The sequence below is a fragment of the Piliocolobus tephrosceles genome, chromosome 1 (genome assembly GCF_002776525.5).
Source record: "Piliocolobus tephrosceles isolate RC106 chromosome 1, ASM277652v3, whole genome shotgun sequence".
Lineage (NCBI taxonomy): Eukaryota > Metazoa > Chordata > Mammalia > Primates > Cercopithecidae > Piliocolobus > Piliocolobus tephrosceles.
This window is the reverse complement of record NC_045434.1, coordinates 16,029,621-16,054,502: the sequence shown is the minus strand read 5'-3', so window position 1 is coordinate 16,054,502 and position 24,882 is coordinate 16,029,621. Positions and strand designations below refer to the sequence as shown.

General features: G+C 39.3%; 1 protein-coding gene across 8 annotated transcripts in view; it reads right to left on the bottom strand.

Annotated features, from left to right (window-relative positions):
- SIPA1L2 (signal induced proliferation associated 1 like 2) overlaps nt 1–24,882 on the bottom strand; it is a 232,304-nt gene that overhangs the window by 61,610 nt on the left and 145,812 nt on the right. For all 8 annotated transcript variants that reach the window (XM_023191817.3, XM_023191815.2, XM_023191811.2 and 5 more), the window contains 5 exons: nt 23,815–23,989; nt 19,638–19,741; nt 11,373–11,530; nt 5,350–5,926; nt 1,141–1,415 (listed from right to left, as the gene is read on the bottom strand). In XM_023191817.3, coding sequence (XP_023047585.2) covers nt 1,141–1,415; nt 5,350–5,926; nt 11,373–11,530; nt 19,638–19,741; nt 23,815–23,989 — 1,289 coding nt within the window. The remainder of the gene's footprint in view (nt 1–1,140; nt 1,416–5,349; nt 5,927–11,372; nt 11,531–19,637; nt 19,742–23,814; nt 23,990–24,882) is intronic.

The window sequence follows — 24,882 nt, the reverse complement described above, 5'->3', positions numbered from 1 at the left end:
CATGTTGCCCAGGCTGGTCTGAAACTCCTGAGCTCAAGCAATTTGCCCACCTCGACCTCCCAAAGTGCTGGGATTACAGGTGTGAGCCATAGGGTCCAGCCTAAAGTTTTATTTTTTTTAATTAAATGTGTGGGGTAATTACGCTAAAAGGTTCTAAGTGCTTTACATACATTATTTTATTTCATCTTCATTGAAATCGTAGGAGGTAGGCAACATAATCATCCCATTTTACAGAGAGTAAGTGAGACTTAGAGTGTGTGAGTTGCCCCAGGCCACACAGCAAATTCCTGGATTCCAAGCATACTTAGTCTCTCACAAGCCAGAGCTCTTAAGGCTGCCTGTAGGAACTCCATTTGGGAACGAACACAGAGGGAAGGTGCTCTAGATACTACCACCAGTCATGCATTACCACAAGTAGTGGGCCACAGCCTGAATGAATGGCTCCTTCTTAATTAGCATTATTTTTCCTTTTGGCCTAATATTTTATGTTGGGCATGATTATTTTCTATTAGCAATGGAAGAGTATTGCTTTCTAACCCCATTCTTATCCCAGCCCTCCAGCTATCTGCCTCTGAACCTTCCAAGTCTAGCCATTCCTTTTCATCTATTTCTCCTGACAGTTTATGACAACACGCTGAACCAGTTCAACATCTCTCAAGCTCCAATCGAGAATGGAGTATTCACCACACAGAGTACACGCGCTGTTCCAACATTCTTTCATACCTACAAGTTATTGGTTTATTAAATATTTTTTAAATAATCAATGGCTTCATGTTATGGGAGGAAATTCTAACTGAATGGTTACTTAATGTGTTCAAGGCTGAGCTGTGATGCAGAACTATTTCCTCTTAGATATAAGTCTGACTGGTCCAGGGGAACCAGGTGCTCTTCCTGTTAGTTCAGAATAGCTCAGCTTTTATGTAGTCAATGTCCCAATAAATTGCTAAGAAAATTACTTTTTATCATTTATTACATATTTTAAAGCTCCTTTTCAATTCCTTGAATGAGAGACATCGCAACAACATCGTACCAAGATGCACCTGACTGCATTTTCTGAGGACCTTGCAGGGGCAGTAAGGACAGCCACCTGCTACAGAGGCGAAGGAGGAGTGAGCATTACTTGGGCCTGGCACGCCTTACCTTCGGGGGGAGCCGTCGTCGTGGGGCTGGATGATGACCACCTTCACAGTCACAGAAGTGCGGAGCAGGTCGATCATCTGCTCGTGCGTCAGAGTGGCCACGGCGACTTTGCAGATCTCCACGAGGCGGCTCCCTTGGCGAAGGCCAGCCTTCCAGGCAAAGCCGAAAGGTTCCACATCTGCGACAATTCCTTCAAAATTCACATGGAAGCCAAGCTGGCCCAGCCCATTCCTCCTCAGGGTCATTTCCACAGTCTCGCAGCCTCTCGTCACTATCTAAGGGGGAAGGAGACTGTTAGAGATGCCCTTCCTGCCCAAGCTGTCATGGGGCTCTACCAAAGGTGCACGTATGGGCCTCCATGCCAGCCCTCTCCCTTGGGCCCTCACAGCCCAGCCTGTCTCTCTCTGCCTTTTCCTTAAACTGTCCAAGTGACAAGACGAGGACGTATTTAAGTTCAGAGCTGATCACAATTAACATCAGCATCAAGTGCAAAGAAAATAATAGAAGCACAACAACGGTTTCACTCTTCATTCTAAGTCATATATATTCTTGATACAGGTGTCCTGCTTTCTTAGATGTCACTGACCCAGAGCTTGGGAGCAGATGGACTGAGAGAATTCCCCTTTTTCTTTTATTGTGTCAAGTGACTTGGCTTTTAAGCATATAAATTCCATTGTTCTAGATGGATTTTTGTGATGTAAAACGTAAAGATTTTGGAGACCATTACAAGTTTCAGTCAGCAAGCCCTAAAAATCATTAGACAATTTAAAGAAAAACACCCCAAAACACTTGAAAGCTAACGCTTAAGAGCCCACTCTGAGGTTCAGGAAGGGCAAATACAGAAAGTCAGAGCTTTAAGAAAACTCTAAATGGGCCGGCGCGGTCGCTCAAGCCTGTAATCCCAGCACTTTGGGAGGCCGAGACGGGCGGATCACGAGGTCGGGAGTTCGAGACCATCCTGGCTAACATGGTGAAACCCCGTCTCTACTAAAAAATACAAAAAGCTAGCCAGGCGAGGTGGCCGGCGCCTGTAGTCCCAGCTACTCGGGAGGCTGAGGCAGGAGAATGGCGTAAACCCGGGAGGCGGAGCTTGCAGTGAGCTGAGATCCGGCCACTGCACTCCAGCCCGGGCGACAGAGCGAGACTCCGTCTCAAAAAAAAAAAAAAAAAAGAAAACTCTAAATGTTCTCTGCGCACCAGCCCTGGGGACATACTGTGGAGTGTTCTGTCCCCGAGGGTCCTTGTCTTGTGCTTGCCCGAGTGGTGAGGACCATTCAGATCCTCGGTGGGGGCAGGCCAGCCAGACTCCTTGGCCATCTGTTCACAAGACAAGTGTGCAGGATGGTGCTCTGGCAGGCAGCAGAGAGACCCTCTGTGCCTATGGGCTGCCTCTCCTCCACTGGGCCTGTCTCTCCTGGGGCTGAGGGCAGCCCCAAGCACTGGAAGCCCCAGTGTATGTACCTTATTCAAGAGTGAGAGAGAGTCAACAGCAGTCCCACAAAAAGGAACATGAAAGAAGAATGGTGGTTTGCATCCCACTTGGTACATTAAAGCACCACTAATGCAGTCTTCAAAAGCACTCACTGAGCATAGTTTGCATGCAATGAAAGAAAAACATGGGCTCATTAAATATCATCTGATGACTATGACATCACCTATCTGTGGGAATTTCAAGTTGGGAGGTATCATACTCCTATCCCCAAAAGCCCAGAGGCAATGTATGAAGTTTCAGTTTAATGAACGATCTATTTCTATGAAACATGCTCTGAATACACAGATACCTATTTAATAAGACCTATGACAGTAAGTACAGCTGTGGGACTGGGGCTGGTTCATGTATCACCACTGTGTCTGATGTTTCCATGGTTACCACAAGTGCACACAATGCCAATCAGCTTTTCCCAGACAGCCATGACAGTTCACGACTCAGCAAAATGTGGAAAGGGGATTGCTGGTTTTAGTTAGTGGTGACGTTTTAGAATATTGACGTTTCTAAAGTCATGAACTGAAGTAACTTAAAACTTGAAGAAGTAGTTCTGTAATACGCACAACACAAATACATTTTGTTCTCTTGTTTTTCAACTTTGTTCTAAGCAATCCTATCAAAAGACGCGTAACATGTACCCAGCCTTCTTTCAGATATCAATGCGATTATCAGGTGAAATTTATTATCCATGTATCAGGCTGAAGAGTTATTGGCTGAGCCTTTCCAGAGTCCTCCAGCTCTGGCTCTTCTGCTTATTTCCTCCAGTCACCTGCCATCTCCCCTACTTTGTCTTTTTGTTATTTCTTTATCCCCTCTGTTTATTGCTTCCTCACATCCCCAAAGTCTGAAGGAAAGTGTTCTCCATGTATTTGGACTTCCTCCATGGACCCAATTATCACACGAAAACTGTAGTCTCCTAGCCACGACTGGCTATGTAATTTGTGGGGCCCCATGAAAAATCAAAATGCAGGGTTCCTTATGAAAACATTATGAAGAATTTCAAGATGGCAATGGCAGAGTATTCAGTCAAGCATGAACTCTTCTGAGAGCGGGTCCCTGAGCAACTGCACAGGGTGCACATCTGGGAAGTGAACCCTGACTGGCCCTCTAGGAACAAACTCTCATTCCTCTCCTGTACTGCTACCTGCAAGACAGACACCTTTAGTTCCACTTTCCACCACCTGAGAATGGACACTGAGTTAACCACCTGCCAAACGGGCAGGCATTCCCAACATCTCCACGCTGACTGCATTCTTCTCTTTCTCCCCATTTCTGTTACCACCACCCTGTACCAACCCTTACGATCTAATCCCTTCAACAGTCTTTGGTTTGGTTTGTTTCCAATAGCTTATGTTGCACGTCATCCTAGATACAGAATATAATTCCTAAAATAGATTTGTAATATTGTGCTTCTTGGTCACACTGACAATACACTTTTCTAGCAAAATAGGATGGGGTCCATGGAATAGCAAATGTATAAGAGCCCCTGTGTAAATATCCAGGGAAAGTACATTTTCGTGGTTGGTGAAGTGGTATTTGTGTTGTATTTTCAGAAGCACAGATTATAATGATTTGGTGGATATGCTGAGAAGAAGTATTCGTAATTAGCAAAAGCACAATGCATCCAGAGACTCATCAGTATAACTCAAGTCAATTCTCTAGGCATTTAATCATTTACTTAATCACCCCAAACCTCTTATCTAGGCTTGCACACATACACCTGATAATACTGTTGAACATACTGAGGCCCTTTACTGTAAACAGTCTCCACAAATAATGAAATTACTTTTCCGAGGCCAGCAGACACTGCCCTGATTTTACCTTCTCTTATACATGGTAACAACAAAAGGGTAATTTATATTTGGTGGGAGGAAAGGGGACAAGGAATGGATATAATTTCTCCTTTTTTCATGATCCATAGTGAACTAAACCTTTTCTAATTAAAAAAAAAATAACATCCCTTTTGGGGGAAGATATACACACAAGAAATTCTACTGTCAAAGCATGTTTTTTTCTTATATGACCAAAAATAAAAACTGGAAATAGTTTGATATATTCTTACTACTTTATTTTATATGCTCAAACTAAAATCTAATTCTTACTTTGTTAAAATTGGGAGCACAAATATGACTATTGAACACCATGGATAAAATATAAGGGTTTTGCACTAAAAATCACATACACAAAAATCTTTTTTAAGTCTGACTTTTTAAAAGCCTTTCTAAATTAATGTGTAATTCTGAAAAACTTCCTTAAGAAACAGTGGCTCTAAGATTAATAATATATTTAATCTGGCACATTACACAAAAATACCTGCTGTATAAACATGCGGGGTTGAAACTGCAAATAGGACTCATCATTCATACACTCAACAGCAATTCTGCTGTTAATTACCCACTGGGAAGGTATGTTATGTCAGCCTCCATAAACAGACATTCTACCCAGATAATTCTGTTTTTCCTTCAAATGCTACTAAAATACATCTCAAGGTTCTCTTTTGCAGGTTGGCTTAACTTTTCCAATCAATTTATGATGGTTGCTTCTCCACTGTTCATGTATTCAACAACTCCTAAAAAGGACCCAGCATTTAAAATTAAGCTCTGTATCTGTAAGAAATAGTAATGCATTCCCTAATTGCTATAATCATGGTAGGATTTCCCCAGTGAAAGTTATTTTGAATCTGGAATTGAAAACATAAGGGAAAATAGAAAACATGTACTTACTACTAATCGCTGAACAATTTCCCTGATATCTTCAGCACAGTTGTCTACCGAGGACAGGAGGACACATTCTCCTCTTTCATAAAACACTTTGATACTCATTAATCCAGATGTCCACCCAATAACATCCCTGCAGGAACAGTTAAATACAACATTCTTGGAATCCTTTTCAATCAACATGATGAACTCATTGGAAATCCCGAGAAGACATTCAATGTCAGCAGACTGGCCGAAGTCCCGTGCTATCACATGCCACATGATGGCTCCAATGCTGAACAAGTGGGCATCCTTCCTTGGCTTTACTTTCTCTTTTTTCTTTGCACCCAGTGTAATGAAGCTGAACTTCACAGAGGTATCCACAGTGGCAGTTGTGACAAAGTTCTCCGCCAGATCTTTCAAGTACTCTTGCCTCGTTCGAGTGGCCATTGCTCGAAACTTTTCTGATTTATGGGCTGCATTTTCTGCGTTGATTACTTTGGCTAAAAGGAAGTCCCGGAACACGGCTGACTTTGGAAAAGTTACACCTTTGGGAATTGGTGGGCCAAATGGTGGCACATCTTTTGATCTGGAAACTCCAACACTGAGGAAGTAAAAACGGAAACAAAATGAGATAAGCTGTGATACCATAACGTGTATCTTCCCGAATGTGGCATATATACACATTTTCAACTTAACTGGTCTATTCTACAGGCTTATTCTCCTAATTTCTAGATACCCAGGGTTTGCTGTTGTTGTTGTTTAAGCAAAATGTTTTAAACTTTACAGACAGGAGGTGTAATGGGCTGAATTCTGTCCCTCTCAAAATCGACATGTTGACAAGATAACCCATAGTTCCTGGGAATGTGACGCTATCTGGAGAAAGGATCCTTAAGGAGGTGACTGAGTTACAGTGAAGCCATTAGGGTGGGCCCTAATCCAACAGACTGGTGTCCTTATAAGACGAGAAAATTTGGGCTTATAAAGAGATACCAGGGATGTATGCACACAGAAAGAAGACCATGTGAAGACACAAGGAAAAGACGGCCATCCATAAGCCAAGGGAAGAGGCCTCAGGAGAAACCAACCCTTGCTGACACCTCGATCTTAGACTTCCAGCCTCTAGAACTCTGAGAAAACAAAAGTCTGCTGCTTAAGCCACCTAGCCTGTGGTATTAGTACAGCAGTGCTACCAAACTAACATGGGGGTAACACATCCATAGCATGTGGAATAAGCAGGTTGGCACTCTATAACTCTGTAGGGCTGGTTATCACAGGGAAAAACAGTAACGCTTCCGACCAAAGTGGGTTTAGCCCAAGTTAGCTGCAAGGGATTCAGTGACATAGGACAGAGTGATCATACTTACAAAGGCCAAAATTTTAAGTGTCACTTTTTTAAAGGAAATGCTCACTTGGTCACATTTTGAAAATCTAAATGAAGCTTTTATGGGAGCAAAGTTTTAAGAGAACTCAGGGACTGAAGAGATCAAAGGCATAGTGTTAATAATGAGCATCTTAATCTATTAAAACCAGTAATGCTCCCCTACATCAGAGAGTTGCTTTAGTTATCTCATATCCTTTTCTGAATAAGATAAATTATAGAGTGGACTAATGAATTAACAACGGAAGGATTAAGACGAGTGAGTGAATGAATGGATCCAGTATCACTGGCAGCAATGAGAGCACCCCAATTACTGAGTAGCTACCACAGACCAAGAATCTGTACTAATCCCACATGTGCCCAGGCTGACGCTGGGGTAAAGAAAGGAAGCAATCTTTGTTTTCATCATTGTGGAAAATTCTAAAAAAAGTAAATTAAGGAAAAAAAAAACCATTCCATCCAAATTTGTTCTGTCACATGCAAACTCCTCTTCCCAAACGTGGTTTGTTAGACTTTAGAAAAATTGCAGACTCTCTCACTTGTGCTTTAATCTGCAATCTCTTCAGCAGTGTTAATTACCTATAGCGGCAAGACAGACAGCTGGCTAGATGGGGCCTTCACCAATATGAAAGGGAAGGAATGACTGCTTTGCTTTGGGACAGATACACCAAACTCATGAATAGCACCTGGTGGTGCTTTACGGTAGTATATATACTACACCAGAGGGTATGTGTGTGTGGGAACTTGACTTATGTCCTTAAATGAAGGGAAGGTCCTTAAAAACATCCCAGAGGTTGACGCTGCCAGGGATCTACAGCACGTGTGGCCCATTTTCCCCTCACCACCATCCTCAGGATGGCCATTCTAGACTGGGAATTAATTTATCCCTTACAATCCCCCATGTTAACTCTGAGAGAGTGGTCCTAAAGCTCCTGTTTGAACTTGTGATTAGTCTAACCACACCCTGTGGCTTCTCTTCTCTACACTGTCAATGAGCTCAAAGGGCCTCTCTGTGCACTGCAACCTGCCCTGCCAATATTGGGTACGATAAACCAGTGTATCACTGCTCCTAAATTTGGTTCTCTCTTCCAACAATGAGTACAGATTTCTAGCAGTATTCTACCCATGGAATGCTGAGGCGGCCAAATGTCATCTGGCACTCTAGTACATTACTTCTCTGCATTAACTCTGTAGATCTCATGCTACCCTCTGACTGCAGCTTGTATGCACTTAAGCTACAATGTCAGGGGAAATTTCTTATATCTAAATATGCTCTACTGTGGTGTCACATAGTGAATAAGAGAGACATGGTGACTCCATTATGTATTAGAGAAATTCTTTTTGTATCCAATTATAGACCCTAATATCTACTTGGAGATTCTTTCTACAACGTATGCCATATTCTTGTTCAATAAACTGTATTCTTGCACATCTCAAAGTTGTACAAGAAAAGCAGCAGAATGTAAGCATGGCTATTCCATGATTATGATATTCTGGGTATGGGAATCAATTAGAAATCATTGATTACAAAAGCTCATATGATCCTTAACTTTCCAAATAGAGTCAAGTTCAGAAGAAATATTCTTTTGCCAGATTCAGATAATTCCCAATGTGTGGAAATGAGAACTTATATCAGAGCTCCTTATTTCACCCAAATGATTCGATAGCATTTATTAATGATTTAGGGGCCTTAGATATTTAAGGCTCCTCCAGCAAAAGCAAACATAAAAAGATAAGCATTCCTTAATATGCACATGAAAACGTTTCAATAAAGCCTGCTGGCCAAAGGACAATAAAGAAAGGTGTGAGGAGCAAACTGGAGTCAGGTAACGGGAATCCAGCTCTCCCGTTATTATGTCGTTAGCTCAGTCACTCAGGAGGTGGTAGAGCTTATATTTGGTGGTAGAGCTTGATTTGACCTAAAGATAGCTACCCAAAAAATAACACCAAATATAAGCTCTACCACCTCCTGAGTGACTGAGCTAACGACATAATCCCTCAGTGCCTCACTGCCCTCATCTGTAAAATGCAGGGTAAAGTAGTATCATACCCAAAAGCCCACTGTAACGATAGAAAATAATGCATGTAAAGCTTTTATTACCTGCATTGTTGCTGTTACTGTCACTATTACTATCATAGTTGTTTTAATAAATGATTTAACCCTGTCACCTAATTTTTGTCAGAAGGTGTTACATATTAAATTTTCTTAAAAATGGCAGTCATCATTTTCTGTAGATACCTCTGCACTTTTAATTCACTGTTAGCTAACAAGCCCATTCTCATTCCGTTACTGAGCATTTTGTAAAGAGTTTATCTTGGAAAGCACATAAAATCATAAATCTCTCAAAGTCAGCTTAACATTGGCTACAAATTAAAGAGTCTTTTATAAAGAAATAGGCAATTTGTGTCATGTCTGCTTTTTAAATATTTTCAGGCTACAAGCGAGATGTTTCGTGAGGCTTTGGGTGTGTTTCCTCATTTCTCCTAGTTCCAGTGGACCCAGCATAACTGCTTGAGCATTCTGCTGAGCTCACGGGGGAGGCCTGACTCCCTCTGTAGGGTGGGAGTGTGGTCTTCCGCTCAGGCAGGTACACCCGACAGGCTGCACACTTTTCATTAGAGGAGGTGATCTCAACCGCGCAGCCCCTTCTGACCGCTGTAAGGCCTATGAATTGGCGCTGGTACTGGGGGTCCACGTCAGCAAGAATACACTGCCACTCAATACCCGCACAACACCCGCTCAGGAGAAAAACAGCTTTCCCGGGAGCTTGCCACCCTGGATTAGGACACAGCAAAATTTAAGAAAGCTGTCAAGCTGGACTATATCATTTCCTTGGAATTATTTTAATACATTTATTTCTCCATTGGAATATTTAGAGGAGTATCACATGAAACAGACCAATAAGGTGTTTTTAGAAAATGTGGGCATGCCAACCTTATTCCACGAGACAGAGTCAGGACAGTTTCATAAAATGTTATGGAATTCATGTGACTACAGGATTATTCAAGATTATTATTGATTGCTTAAGAAATACTAGCAATGTTTTTAAGCAAGATCAACGAAGCTGATGAGGCACTTGCAAAAATGTTAGGCACCTGAACTGATGTTACATTTGAATCTCATCAGCAAAGGTTAATTTAGTAATAGCAATGTGGTTTCCTAAAAACCAATGACTCCGTCTCTGAATGATTGGCATATGCTACCTTTATCACAGAAAAAATAATGCGATGTACTTTGTTTATATGTAAGTTATCTCCGTGGTGTTTTCATGATATAAGCATAAAGATAGCAAGTAATTTAAAATACTTGATTTGACCTAAAGATAGCTACCCATAAAATAACACCAAATATAATACAATAAAGCCTTATATTTCCGTTTTCCCAACCCATTAGGAAGGTTCATTTTACTCTTCAGAATTACCATTCGCTGGATGAGCTCCCAGGAAAAAAGGCTAACTCACCAGGTTTGTACCAATATTATCTACTTTAAGCCTATCATTTGTATAGAGTAGATACTATATTCTTTCAAATATCACTTTCAAAAAGTAGTTCTGAGCATTTAGGCCAGTGGTCTTAAACCCAGATGTGTGAAGAATGACTCTGGAGGAAAATATAGAGATGCCAGGTGTACTGCATTAGAACACAGCACAGTAGAGCCATAGACTAGGGCTATGTTTAACACGGTGACTGGGAGGTAAAATTCAGGGTAAGAACTGCTGGTTTTCAGACTTTGTTCTAAGATGGCTTGGGCATCTGTAGGGTGGGATGTAAACTGGCAACTTCTTACATACAGATTAATTTCTCTTTTGCCTTTAGGCAATAAGCTCTGTAGTCTTCACTTTCTTACAAGGAATAGTCATGTCTCTGAACTAGGCCCAGTGGGCAGCTGAATTGGCAACTACTGTTTTAAGATGATAAATGAAAATAACTTTGGATGAATTCCAGGAACTCTAATAGCTGTTTTACATAATTTAAGCTATTTATTCATCATAACCACATACTGAAGTAGGTACTATCGTTACCATTATCTTCAATTTTAAGATGAGGAATCAAATGCTAAGAAAAATAAAATAAGTCACACAAAGCCCTATGATAAGTGGTAAAGCTGGTTTCAAACTCTGGTCAAAGACCCATTGTTTTACCAATACCGCACATGATATGATCACTTGGCTGTAGTTATTTCCTAACACAGAGTCTGGGAATAGCAGTTAAGCATAAAAGCAGGCCTTGTCAGAGCCAGTCTTGGGATTCCAAGGCATGCACGTGGCCTTTTGAAGTCACCCAAGTGTCAACTCCTTGTTTCAGCATCCAAGATCTTTGATGAAAAGAAATGTTTTAGTGCCACAACACTTACTTCTCCTAGATAAGCACTTAATCAGCCACTTCATTCATCCTCAGAGGAGGACACCAATTAAACTATTGGTTCTGGCTGAAGTTTTTAGGAGAAAAACAGAGGAAACGTGTAATCCACCATTTTAAAGTGCTAGGCATTTCACTTTTTCAAGGGGGCAAAAAGGGAAGAAGGCAATTATTTCTTACAGAAAGTGTCTCAGTAATTAGAAAATCACGAAGTTGGAAATAATAATTGGCAAACAAAGATATTTTTGGGAAAAGATGCCCTGTTGAAATAAACCTGGGAGAATGATAGATAAGGGATTACTGACTCACCTATAACACACATTTTCAGTACATGGATTATGCACTTTGACTATGACAAAGACATGCTGAAAGTGAGACCGGATGCTTTTTGGAGTAAAAGGAAGTGCCCCAGGCTCCTGGAAGACGATGGTCACGATGTCATTTCCTATGTGCCTTTTCCTCAGCAGCTGTGGTCAAGAAAGTGAAGAGTTACAAATAAGTTTTTCTTTAAAACAAAATATATAAATATATGCAATTCGCTCATCTTTCAACTTGAAGGAGTGATTTTAAAAAAGCACAGTCATTCTTTGGAAGTTAGTGCTCCTAAATTTGGCATAGAAAAAGCAAAATGAGCTTCATCCAAAAGACCCACGGGAAGAAAAGCCTAAATATTTATCTCTTTTATTTTAAAATTCAGTTTGTATTCTCTCTCCTTTTTGTCTTTATCCAGTTCCTCCTTTTAAACCCTTAAAATAATAGCACATCAGAGCTCACAATGCTTTAAAAAAGGTTGCAGGTTAAGCTCTGGAAGATGAAGTCCAAGAGAGGGTACAGGTTTGCTGAAAGGTCCTACACTATCATACCGGCAGGCCTCAGCTTCTAGCCTGTGCTCCCACGCTAACACCCATTTTTGCAGCAAAAATACAGACCACTGCCGTTTTGGTGGGCAATAACACAAACCAATGAACTGAACCCTGGCCGTTTAAAATGTAATTCAGAAACACAGAATTCCACTGGATTAATAACCAGAAGCCCAATCGTTCGTAATTTTATAAATCACAAATCTGGCAGGGGGAATGAAGCTCAGAGCAGTAACACTTGAACAATGCCTTTACTTTTGATGTTCCTTCTGCCACGAATGCCCCCTTCACTCCAGGTTTCTCCCAGACAATGCGGTTGTCTCTGTAGAACCCACCTCATCTGAAAGAAACTTCCTATTTCCCAGGCCTATTTCTATTACACTGGTTGTTGCACGGTCTTCTAATGGTTGGTTTACTTCTTGTGCATCAGGTCATAACCTTCATGAGGGCACAGAAGTGTCATACTGACTTTCAGGTGTGCTAGGCAAAGGAGGTACCCAATACACATTTGTTTAACAAATAAACAAATAATCCAAATATACATTTACTGACACATCACATCATGCATTAAAATTGTGACCACTTCTTTCCTACGAACACATGCCCATAAATCCACATAAAGGCACTCTGTAAGCTTATGCAAGTGAAGGCATAGATCTGAGCTCTCAAAGTTTGTGATCTTCAGTTTTAATACATAAAACAATCCTTACACAACTTGGTGATGTCATTGCTGGAATGTGACAATCTCAGATAGTAAATCTCTTTTTACTAGCAATATGAAAGACCACGACCTTACCCTTAAATTTATTTGGCACCTATAGTGCATATTGCACATAAAGACCATTAAGTTCAACTTTTAAAGCCTTTTAAACCCAGATACAAAAAGGATTTCATTGTCAGGTCCCTGACTTGTGATTTAGCATGATAAAAGGCCTGGAAAAGTGGGAATGAATGTTCAGTCTTTCAGAGTTTTCTACAGGCCAGTTAAATTGCTGATTCATATGCTGAAAAATTCCTACTTAAATCCCCATGGCCAAAGTTATAAACACACAAAAATCATCTTACTGTCTGAATGAGGTTTGGAAACATATATTAATACATCATAATACAGACCCAATGAGCCACCTCATTTAAAAATGTGGTTTTAAAAAAGTTTGCTAGATATTTAAAATGTGCCATTTCAAATGCATGTAAGTAATCAGTGAAAACTGTATTTGGCAAGGACATTCTTTGCTCCTTTCTCCCAAAATTGAAATACATGATTCATATGTATTGTAATAAGACAAGGAAAAATCAGGAATAGTTTTTAAAAATATGCCCATCATTGCATTCAATGTATTTGTAGACTACAAAACACAGCAGTTCACACTCTACTTTATTCAATGCCCTTGAAACACAGGAATTCTCAGACTGTCAAAAGATGGAGCTCACTTTGGCCAAGGCCAGGCAGTGAGTTCAGCACCTCCTACTTCCTGAGTGATTGCCAGTGTGGCTTCATGTTGGCCAGCCCTCTCAATTAAACACAGGGTGCAGGGAGGGCCTTGTTAGTCAGTGCTTCGTGGCTGTTAAGACTGCAACAGCAAATTGGACAGTTATTCCAATTTCTTTTCCTCCTGAAGGAAGATGTTGGGTCTGATTCTCTACTTCACCACAGGACTATTTAAAGCACAAGTTAAAGCACAAGCTAAAGTCTGGTTACCTTGACAACATGCCAAAGCACTGGTGTCCCTTTCTAGACACATTTTTTTGCTTTGTAAAATGGGCCAAAAAATGTTTTTAAAAGTCTAGTTAATTTAGCCATGGCCACATAACGCACTCTGTAGGAAAAAAATAAACTATTGGGGGTGGAAACAAGAAGATTCATTAGGAAGGGTAAAATCTAAAGCTCTTTGAAGGAGAATAAAATAAGAAAAATGAACACTATCCATTAGTAGGATGCTTGAATTTGTTTCAGAGATTAAGAAAATAATCTGGAAAATTAACAGAAATATTATTCGTTTTTCTGTTTTAGGACTTTGTCAAACATGAAATAAGTAATTTCTTACCCTCCTTAAAGGCAAATGTTTTCTTTGGTAGTTTATGCTTTTTTCTAACTGGTCAATGAAATTCTATACAATCAGAGTCTGTAAATTGGGAAAAGGGATGGCAAACCAGAAACAAACGCAGCCTGGCAAAACCTGACGGTATATTTGTTTGAGGGAATTATAGGAATGACATCTTCTGGGGCAAACTTCTTTCTAGGTATGTAAAGCTAATTACAATTTTCAGTAATGTCAAGAGAACCAACTTATTAGTGCTTTCAACTGCAACAGTGAGTTAATAAATATTGTATTAGATAGATTCACATAGTCATTTCTACTAAATTTCTAACGCTTGATTCCAGCTGTGAAACAGGAATAAGCTCTTGTTATGACAAGGAAAGAGAAAATGTGAGTCTTCACCCAATTCCATGGCAAAAGCATATAGATGCTACAGAAATATCATATACGGCCGTAGGTTTAGTGTCAGTTCCTTAAACAAACTGGGATCTCATAAGACCAGTTTTAACTTAGTGCAAAAATACAGTAAGATAGAAGGAGTAAGTTCTAATTATTCGACAGTACACTAAGGAAACTATCATTAACAGCAATTTATTGTGTATTTCAAAATAGCTGCAAAAAAAATTTGAAATGCTCTCAACACAAAGATAGGTGTTTGTGGTGATAGATATGCCAATTACCCTAATGTGATCAATACACATTGTATGTAGGTTTCAAAATATAGCATGTAACCCCAAAATATGTACAATATGATATATCAGTAAAAAAAAAAAAAATTTAATGAGAGGAAAAAACTCAAAAAGCAAACTGAGAAGAAAAAAACCAGGAAGTGAAAATAAGTATCAGATAATACACTTGGATGAAAACTGAAAGCTGAATGAGATAGTATCTGCTGGCTTCTATGTATACGGGTTCGTTTGTTAAATTATTATTTTTTTAACCCAGTAAGACAGAAACAAACTGTTTTGCACCTAATGCTGGGGGAAAGCAGGCTGTACAACACGAAAGAGAACAGTCAGGATATGATTCAGAAGCTCGTAAGAGTCAGAGAAGAGGAAGGTCATCTGAAGTTGGAGAAGGCAGGTCTCCAGAGGAGGTCTTTAGAAAGAAGCAAATCCACATACTCTAAGAAAGCAACCACAGGTTCTCAATCCTGGTCCTTGGGTTTGAATCTAAATCCTGTTACTAAAAAGGGGGCTGACAAAGACTCCTCTGACATGACTGATTCCTTCCTACCTCTCTGACCTCATCACCTGCTCCTTACCATCTAGACAGCATCTTGTCCCTCCTACAGGACAACTGATTCCCACCCAAGGAACTTTGCAGTTCCTAATCTCTTACCTGGAAAGTTCTTCCCCTTCACCCGGAGGGCTGGTTTTTCCTCCTTTAGGGAGATGGCCCTAATTTTGCACTTATACATACACCTGCATGTACATAAACACACATATCCCCTCACATACACTGTCCTCAAGAGTTTGCACCAGTGGTTAGAAATATGCCTTGATTTTTAAGAGATGTATAGAGTTTCCTACGGAAAAAGTTAATGTAGAAAAGCATTCTAAATAATAATTAAGGAAGGGCAACTTACACATCTTACTACATAAATACAAAAGAAAGAAAAGTCTTGCCCACCTTCTGCAAAAAAGTGAATGTTAGTGAACTGTTCTTACTTCTGATGGGCAGGAAGAGGATATTACATTTAATTAATGTTTGAAGGATTTGTCACTGATTTACCATTTCACATAATCATGATATTTTACTAATAATAAGAGTAAATGTACAAATGAGTTAAGAAATGAACACTGTGCAAACGAAGAAACAAAATAATCTAAGAATGCAGATTTTTAATGACTTCATAACAAAGTAAAGATGATAACAGGATTGTGCAGATATAAATACCTCTTTCTTCTTTCTGACACTAGGCAATATCAACCCTCACTCTAGGTAACGATCTTTGTGATGCAGTATAAGTATATGCTCCAACTTAGGGTCTCGGAATAAAGCTACTCATGGAAAACTAAATAAGCATTTTATCCGCCCAAAAAATTCTACAGTATTATGCATAGGTGAACCCAAGTATAGTCAGGACCCAAGGGTTCATAGCACTTAGTGAGGCAGGTTGTTCCAGTATTCACATGAGTCCTTAGTAACACCAATTAGGGACATAAGGAAGTACACAAACTCTTTAAGGCAGGCGCTTACAATCAGCCTAACCACTATGGAGAAAAGGGCTCCAGGCTCAGCCCAAATATAACATCACTACTTCTATGGTGTCAAGCCCATTACTAGAATAAGACCAGTATCCTTTAATTAGCATCTCAGAAACCTAGGGGCTTGGTCTTACTCATTAGACACCTCCATAAGGCATCAGGTACCCCTTCACAACAGAGCAGCTAAAATGTTACACATACATTAAAAAAGAAATAGGTTACTGTGTGCCAGGCACTGAGGCACCTCTACTTTATATGCCTACTTTGAAGAAAGAATTTCTTTGCCAAAGTGAAGTTTAAAGCTAATTTGTGAAGTTCTTCCCACTGATGACATCCCACGATGGCTTAACCATGACTTGTCTCCAGGGCAGGCAGAAGGAAAGCACACAGGGGAAGACAGCCCTGGGAAAAGTGGATGAACTGCCAGACAGATGCAGAGAGACTTGCAGGACTTAACTTTTGAAGAGAGAAAATAACTCCAAGAGCAGGGTTTCTTATCATTCTTTCGGTCTATTGAGTTTTTCTACGCAAGAGTCAGAGACCATTCCAAAGATTAAAGCTCTTTTGCAACTGTGGTAAACTCTCTGAAGACTTTTAATTCATCCTGGAATCGGCATCCAGCTTGATTTATTACAAGAAGGAACACAAGAAAGAAATCAGATCTGATGTGGACGAGTCTGGACCAGTTAAATGGTCACAAACTGTAGTGTAAGAAGCCAAGGTTACAGGCATAATTCATGTAGGGGCCAGTTAACTTTGCTAAGTCCTGTGGCTTCAAACTGCACTCATGAACCCAGCTGGTCATTTCAGACGTTTCTGCCTTTGGTATTAACATAATTTGTGGGCATGGATGGGGAGGGTGAGAGAAATGGAGTCAATACAACTCATAACAAATTTGGAAAATACATGTCCCAGGATTGCAAGTGGCATTATTTATCCACAAACAGAACATTCTGATGACAACCTGTGATTGCAAAATATTAAATGTCAAAGAATAATTTTCGGAAATAATTGATAAATTTAGTCTCTCACTTTCTCAACCATTCAGAATCTTAGTTTTTCATAATGGATCTTTAGGACTGGATACAGGAAAATAAAATGCAAATTAAGTCATCCAAAATATGAGTGGCTCGATATTTAATGAATTATAAAAGAATAATAACTAAAACTTAGTTCTATGCCTGGAACTACTTTAAGTGCTTTACATGTATTAATTTGCCTAATTCTCTATCTCCTAAGAAAGGTTCAATCATTCATTCATTAATCATTCAACAAATGTTTTTTGGCTTCTTACCATGTTCTGGATACTGTTCTGGGCACACAGGGACACTTCGGGGAACAAAACAGATACAAATCCCAGCTTTCACGAGTTTATAATGTATAGCCTCAACTTACAGGGACTTTTCTTTTACTTTCCAGTTGGGGAAGTTTAACACACACACATGCTCCTCTACCCCCCAGTTGCATCTACACTTTCACTGCTTTGCTGTCCTGATTTTTGTGCACACATTTTTTCAAGGCTAGTTTCAGTGAAATGAAGTCAGGTACACAAAACTCTAATACCTACAGATTTTGATTACTCTTCAACGAAAGGGGGTGGGAAAGCCAGTTTTGAGTTCTGGTAAAAGTAAAGACTTCAAACCTCTGGAGGTTCCCACATGTGAAATGCCAGGGCCAATTCAGCCTGAAGTCCAATGACTCAAGTAATTAGGGAACTGGAAGGGCTTTGTGGTTTGAATACTCGATGACGGGGGTCAAAAGTCACTGGCTCTATTTCTGCTAAAGTACTGACAGATTTTCTTGGCTTGAGTAAGCCCTATCGGTTTTCTGAGCAACAACTCCCACAGAGTTTAATTACTGAATGATTCACAAGTATTTGCTGGACAACTGTCCTGGTCTAAATTAAGCCTCTTAAGATCCAGTGAATCTGTTTGGCATTATTGCAAATAAATTTTTGAGAGCTAAAATCCCTTAGGTTAAAATATACATAAATACACATACATGTGATCTAGTGATTTTAAGTCTATCTTTAAAAATACACAGATGTGTACTCTAGAGATAGATCTTGTGAAGGTGGTAGGAAGAACTATGATTATTAGAAAACACTAGAAAATTCAGAAAGGACAAGAGATTGAGATAAGCATGAGATGGAAAATGGCAAGAAAACCCAGCTAGCAATTACCATGAGAAGAGACTGGGGACCAGGGGCCTGCTTTCTCATCCTAGGTGGAGGATCTTAGGCTAAGGTGCTTCTTCCAACTAGTGATGGGAGAAGGGGAGGTAGTTGGCTGGTTTCCTCTTTAGGAAAAAAATGCAGAACTAGACTAAATATATATACACTTTTATAAGTGTTTTTAAAAAAGGAAAAATTCTCTGTGACAATTAAATTTCACTCATTTGACAAATACCTATTGAGCAATTCCTATTCCTGTGTACTTTAATATATTTAGAGCAAAGGAGTATCAGTTAAGTGACATCCAGAGAACTATCTCCTAAATGTGAAAACAAACTTTAACTCTGGATTTAATCTAAATACAATCAAATCCCTAAAATTAAATTATGTCAATGAATCAGTTATAAGATCCCAGTAATTCACAAACCTTTCTGTAAACAGATCTTCAGAAACTCAAGCAGTCAATATTCTTTAAAAAATCTTCAGCTTAACATGGGCAGAGCCCAGAAGATGCTAAACAATATGTGAAATGGAGCCTTAGCTATCCCATAGATCCTCTATCCCAAACGTAGGTCCTTTCCTATCTCAAGTGATCCTCCAAGTCTTCACAAGCTCACAGTAGACAAAGCATTTCAAATATTTCTAGCATGAAATAAAAATGGCCATAATTTCTAGTAATCTTTGTAAAAAAAAAAAAAAAACTTGCTCAACCAAGTGGAGCAAGTTACACTGAAAAGTAAATTATTTTATAATGATTTATGCATCATTCAAGTTTTCAAAGGTTCTTAATTCTTACTGAGTGGCTATATTCAGAGCATGATGCACTCTGATTTTTTTCTCTTTAAAAGGGTCAAGAAATTTTGACCAGTAAATCCATTTAAAACAACAAAAACGAACAGGAGAGGGACAGCTGAAAATAGCACCAGTAACAACTGCAAATAGTATTCTCTATAAATAAGCTATTTACCCATACACAAAAATCGAGGTCAGGTCAATATGGTTGGCCTTTTCGTAATTAACATAGTTGAGACAAGCTTCTCTTAAGAAAAGATTTTGCCTAGCAAGCAATAAATCTGAGTGCAGAAGAATTTCTAAGTTTTACAAGAAAAAGTACAACAATACGCCCTTTAAAACCCAAATAATTTCAAATGATCGAAGAGTCAAAGATGATTAATGCTATTCAAGAAAAACCCTCACTGATTCTTTGCAAGTTCTAAACGCATCAATATCATCGTGGGCCCACCTCAGATCCCATACTCAGGGTAGAAAGCTCCAGGCTGGGGAGGACATACCTGCTGTCTGTTGTTGGGCATGTAGGGAAGCAGGGTTGACACGTGGAACATGAGTTCGTAGTCCTTGTATGTAGTATAGAGAGAGTGCGTGCCCGTGGAATCAGCTGAAAACAAAGATGAATTACAGAAGCAAGGTAAGCCACTACAAAATTAGTGCTTTAATATTTAAAAGGTTATTGTTGCAAAAACAAAAAACAACAACACTAAGCTCTACCCAACCAGAATCTGAACACTGCTCATCCAGCTGTCACCAAGCACTGTTATTACCACCTCCCGCTCCAGGACTGTGGACTGAGGGGCTCCTTTCCTTCCCCACCGCTTTCTACTGCACCTTCAGTTTCTTTGCTTTTCTTCTCTGTTCTCGCCCTCACAGTGTGGATTTAGGTGATCCACTGAAAGCGAAGTGCTTTTGCCACCAAGTGCATAGGTGAGCAGTCGAGGAGAGAAGCTGGTGCAGGTCTGGGTGCAATTATCTGAAGAGTGTGACAAACTGGCAGATGGCCTGGCCACATCCGTGTATGCATGTGCCTGTGTGTGTGTGTGCGTGTGTGTGTGTTTATAGTTAATTCTTAGTTATTCTTGGGCACTTGATCTTCCAGAACCCAGAAAAATGAAATAAGATTGATTGAATATGGAAATGAAAACAAAAAATGTTATTTAGAATATGTCTTTCCCTGAATGTAATTCATTTTTTTCTTTCAACAGGAAGTGCAGTGATACATCACGTGAATGAAGAATATGGAGAATGAATGTGATCACTTACAGTATATTATCCAGTGACATATATGTTAAAAAACTATGACATCTGAACCCCTATTAATCATAAAACTATTCATCTTTTGAAAAGGAGAATGATTCTTTGAAAATTCAAATTCCATCTGTATTATCAGTAAGAGTATCTCAGATTGAGAGTTTCACACATTGAAACTAACCTGCTGACTATAAAATACTGAAGTAATTTTGTAGTAAATTTCTGAATGACTTTTTGCACATGGATAATGAAGACAAATCGATATACAAAAAGGAAAATGTAAATGGCATTCAATTTCTTTGTCAATTCTTGATCTATACATAGTCTTATTTCTCTACTTTTTAAGCAACAAGAAACAGTGTTGCTAACAGCATTTATTCCATTGTGTTTGTTGGAGAAACCTCTATGTAGTCATCTTAATCTCTTTTTAAATATAAAAATCTAAATTTTTACTTTAAAAATATGCAAACATTCAACCTTCATGGACTTAATATTTTCTTTCTGAACCCTGCAGTATGTCTTTCTTTCCAATATTTATATCCAATTCAGAAACAGATCTGAAAACTCTCTAGAAGAAATACCCTATAGAGATCTTTGATGCTCCGAAAAGTCATTCATAAAAGGCATTTTCATGAATAAGGCGAATACTTAGTGTTTACATATAGTTACCAATAAATTAATTTACAGATGGACAGAGAATATTCATCTAAAAAGTTATATATAAATCAGTCCCAAAATAAAAAACAAAAATTCCTTTTAACTATCCATTAAACACATATTTGTTATTTTCAAAGGACTTCTTAGAAAGTAACTTTCCATTTTAATTCTCTTGGCTTGGAACCTTGACAGTGAACGTGGCTCTGGATGTGAGCCAGCACAGTCCCACAGCAGGATGGATGCTCCTTCCATGAACAATGGACTCATTGATGACAAAACCAAAGGCTGGATGATGAGAAGGCCTAGTATGTTCAGTGACACCCATCACAACACTGCTATCGGGGTGGTTCAAATTCGGAAAGAGAAATGCTGACTGATACTAGGTTTCAGATTTAGGAAACTGCAAGGAAGAAAGAAAGATGCACTGGCCGGGGCTTGGGGAGGCGGGGAACTACTTCTTAAAATGTGATAATAATTTGTCTATCTCAAGCCATACTAAAACAAGAATTTCTAAAATTAAATATTCTGAAAGTTTTTATGTCAAATATCAGGCAGATAATGGAGAATATATACTAACAAGGCTTATTGTTCTGGGGTTTGCTATAAATATTTCTGTTCAAAAAGGGATACGGGCTATCAGTTTTATTATTCTTTGCACCCAGCTCAATAAAGGCTTTGAATGGCTGGGATTCTGTACTCTGCTCTAGTGAACAGAGCATCTTAGTGGCTCAAATCCTCTATGTTCCTATCCCATTTCATTTTATGTTCAAGAGAGAAACAACCCATTTTAGAGCTGAAAGGGAAATCCCAGATATTCTAGCCCAACATCCTGAGCTTTCCTTGTGAGGAATCTGAGGCCCAGATTTGACCTAAGTTTTATGGGCAGACAGAGTTCTAACTAGAACTTAAGTCCCCCAAATTCTAGAAGGAAGATTTTTATTTGTCTGTTCCTCAAAAGACGTAATTTTTATCTGACCATTCTCCCATACCTAATTCTTACATATCTCCTCTCTACTAAAAGAATATCAGACTTCTTCCCATCTCACAGAATGCCTTGCTCATAAAAATAACTTACATATTTATTATTAAAGTCAACATATCAAACTCCAGTTGTTATGTTCTCATCTCCTTGAGCTAAGGTGCTTAATACTACAACTGCAATGTATCAAAGATAAGGCCTATGTCATAAAAATGCAAAGCCAAGGTAAATTCTATATGTAGGAAAATACTTGGATTATCTATATTATAGTTTTACAGACGACACAGATCAGAAATTCTTTAAATGTTTTCTCAATCCAATTCACTGAAGACAGACGACACACAATCACAGTAATAGTCCACATCAGCAGTAGTTTTCCTGGAGGGACAGCCTTAAGGACAGAATATCAGCATCTCTAGGGGGTGAATGGTTCTTTACAGAAAAGAGGAGTGCGAAGAAAAAAAGGAAATCAGAGAAGATCTTATTCGTCTTTCTTAAAATATATAGATATTCATATTTTGGGTACTATGAATTATTTCTGAGGCATGGGCATTATACATATTAACAGTCCAGCTCCAGCCCTGGCGTGTGCAGGGGACATCTAGGGGCCCCATGTGTGAGTTTATACCATCGCAGGGGCTTGTGAACTATCCTGTAACTGCTACTTTCAAAAACAGGTCTAACAACAGAACTGACTATAGGCGCCACCCTCATCCAGATGGAGTATCAGTGATAGTCCCAAGTTGAGTAGACTTAGGGACAGGGCTTGGCGACTAAGGAGAACAGAAGGCAGGAAGACATGGCATTAGGCCACCTCGGTTCCAATCGCAGCTCGGCCACACCCTGACGCTCCCACATAGAAAACCTCCATGTCACCACTCCTTCTAGGAGTCGTGTAAAGAAGCTCCTTCAGATCCTCCAAGTTTAGACTCTCTGTTCATCTCTTTTCACTCAAAGAGCAAGCACTTGTTTGATAATAAGCAGAATTTTCCAATATACATCAAATTACTCTGCCTGGTATTTCAGATACTCATAGCAACTAAATAACAGCACAAAGATAAAATATATAGAACTTATAGACATCAGGAGAAACATGATATCTATGTGTAGATATTAGACAAATTCATGCATCCTAGGAGGGCATAAAGCCCATGTTTTGGATTGCCAGTAAATCTGCCACTGTACAGCTAGTAGGTGCCTCCACACAAGGGGATCCAAATAAAATCCTTGAAAAATAAGATGCATCAGCTTTTTTTTTTTTTTAATTTTAGACCCGGGGGTACATGTGCAAGTCTGTTATAAGGGGATATTGTGTGAAGATGCACTCGCTTTTTAACCACCGCTCCACCTCCCTGGTTAACATCATGAATCTAGAAATGAACAAAATAAGCCCAATAACACAGCATGAATGGATGTGTTAATATTTTGTCTCTTAGAAATAAGTGCAGTGCTTGTCCTTGGTATACTGAAACAAGGGTATAATTGAAGAGGTTAGGGTAAAAGAAAGAAGAAAATATTAAACAACTCTTCATGAAACACTGGGGAATCTCTCTGCTGGTGTTACAAAGGAAAAAGAATTGACCCTTTGAGCTTACAACGTGAAGCATATACCTCTTGAGAAATGTGTTTCCTTTGTTCATCTGAGGAAATCTAAACTCTATTCCAAATAAGCTTTCTAGGCTGCTTCTGGGGTCAGGAACAGGAGGGCATGTGATCACTTACTTGGATTTATGCAGCATGCCTGCCTTTGGAGAACCAAAAATGTGCACACACACCAACATTAAACTTACTCTTATTGTCCAGCTGAGCTCGATATTTACTAAATCCCTTCAGTCGGACTCTCTGGCCCAGAAGATCAAGAAATTCTTCAAAAGCTGGTCCCGCCGTCTCATTGTTATACATCTCTTCCTCCGTGCTCTGGCCTGCCTTGCAATAAAGGATCCCGATCTTGTGCTGAAAGCTCAGCTGAAATGGGGAAGAAATATAATTACTTGGCAAAGCATATCAGACAAGCTAACTTCCAGTAAAATTAAAACTACAGAAGCTGAGAATTGTTCTAGGAGAGCATGCCGGAACAATTCCCATGAGTGAATAAGCAAAAGAGTAGGCAACTGCCACTGTGTGAGATGCTACAAATAACAACCCAGAAACCCCAGAATACAGCTGGAGACATGTAGAAACCCTAACAAAATTAAATGTACGGCTACGGCCATGTGGGATTTGCCAGGTTTCCAAAAAGGATAGGAAGTCAAGGTTCAAGCATCTACTTAAAAATAGAACTGTGGAAATACTTAATCTTACACACTTCATATAGTAATTAGGATGATCTTCTAAGTTGGAAAGAAAAAAGGCTACAAACTTTTAAAAGTTTCTCTCTCTAGTAATACCTTTTACTTCTTTATTTGAATTTTATGTATTTCTTGTAAATATGTAAGACTATAAAGAAAAAACAAACCAAATTAAGGTCTGGTAAGGGTAGAAATTCCAATGGAAATTGTGATATATGTATATAAACATTAAAATGTTTTGTTGCCATAAAAAAGTAACTCTGGCTATACAATTATATTCATTTGTTACATTTTTTACTATCTTGAAAACATCTGCTAAATATACAGTGTACCACAAAGAATCTAACAGCAGTTGAGAAGCTCCTGCTGTAGTCCTATCTTACAGTCAATGCCACGTTCATGCTGGAAGCCATGGGACTTCCTCCCAAGGCCAGTAAGAAACTGGAGGCATTTTTATACCTTTCTCATGTCCCCCAAAGAGGAACTACTTCTCACTCATGCAATCAGAGCTCTTAATCTTACTACCAGCAATCTGAGCCTGAAAGGCTGACAGATTATCAGACACTGCCA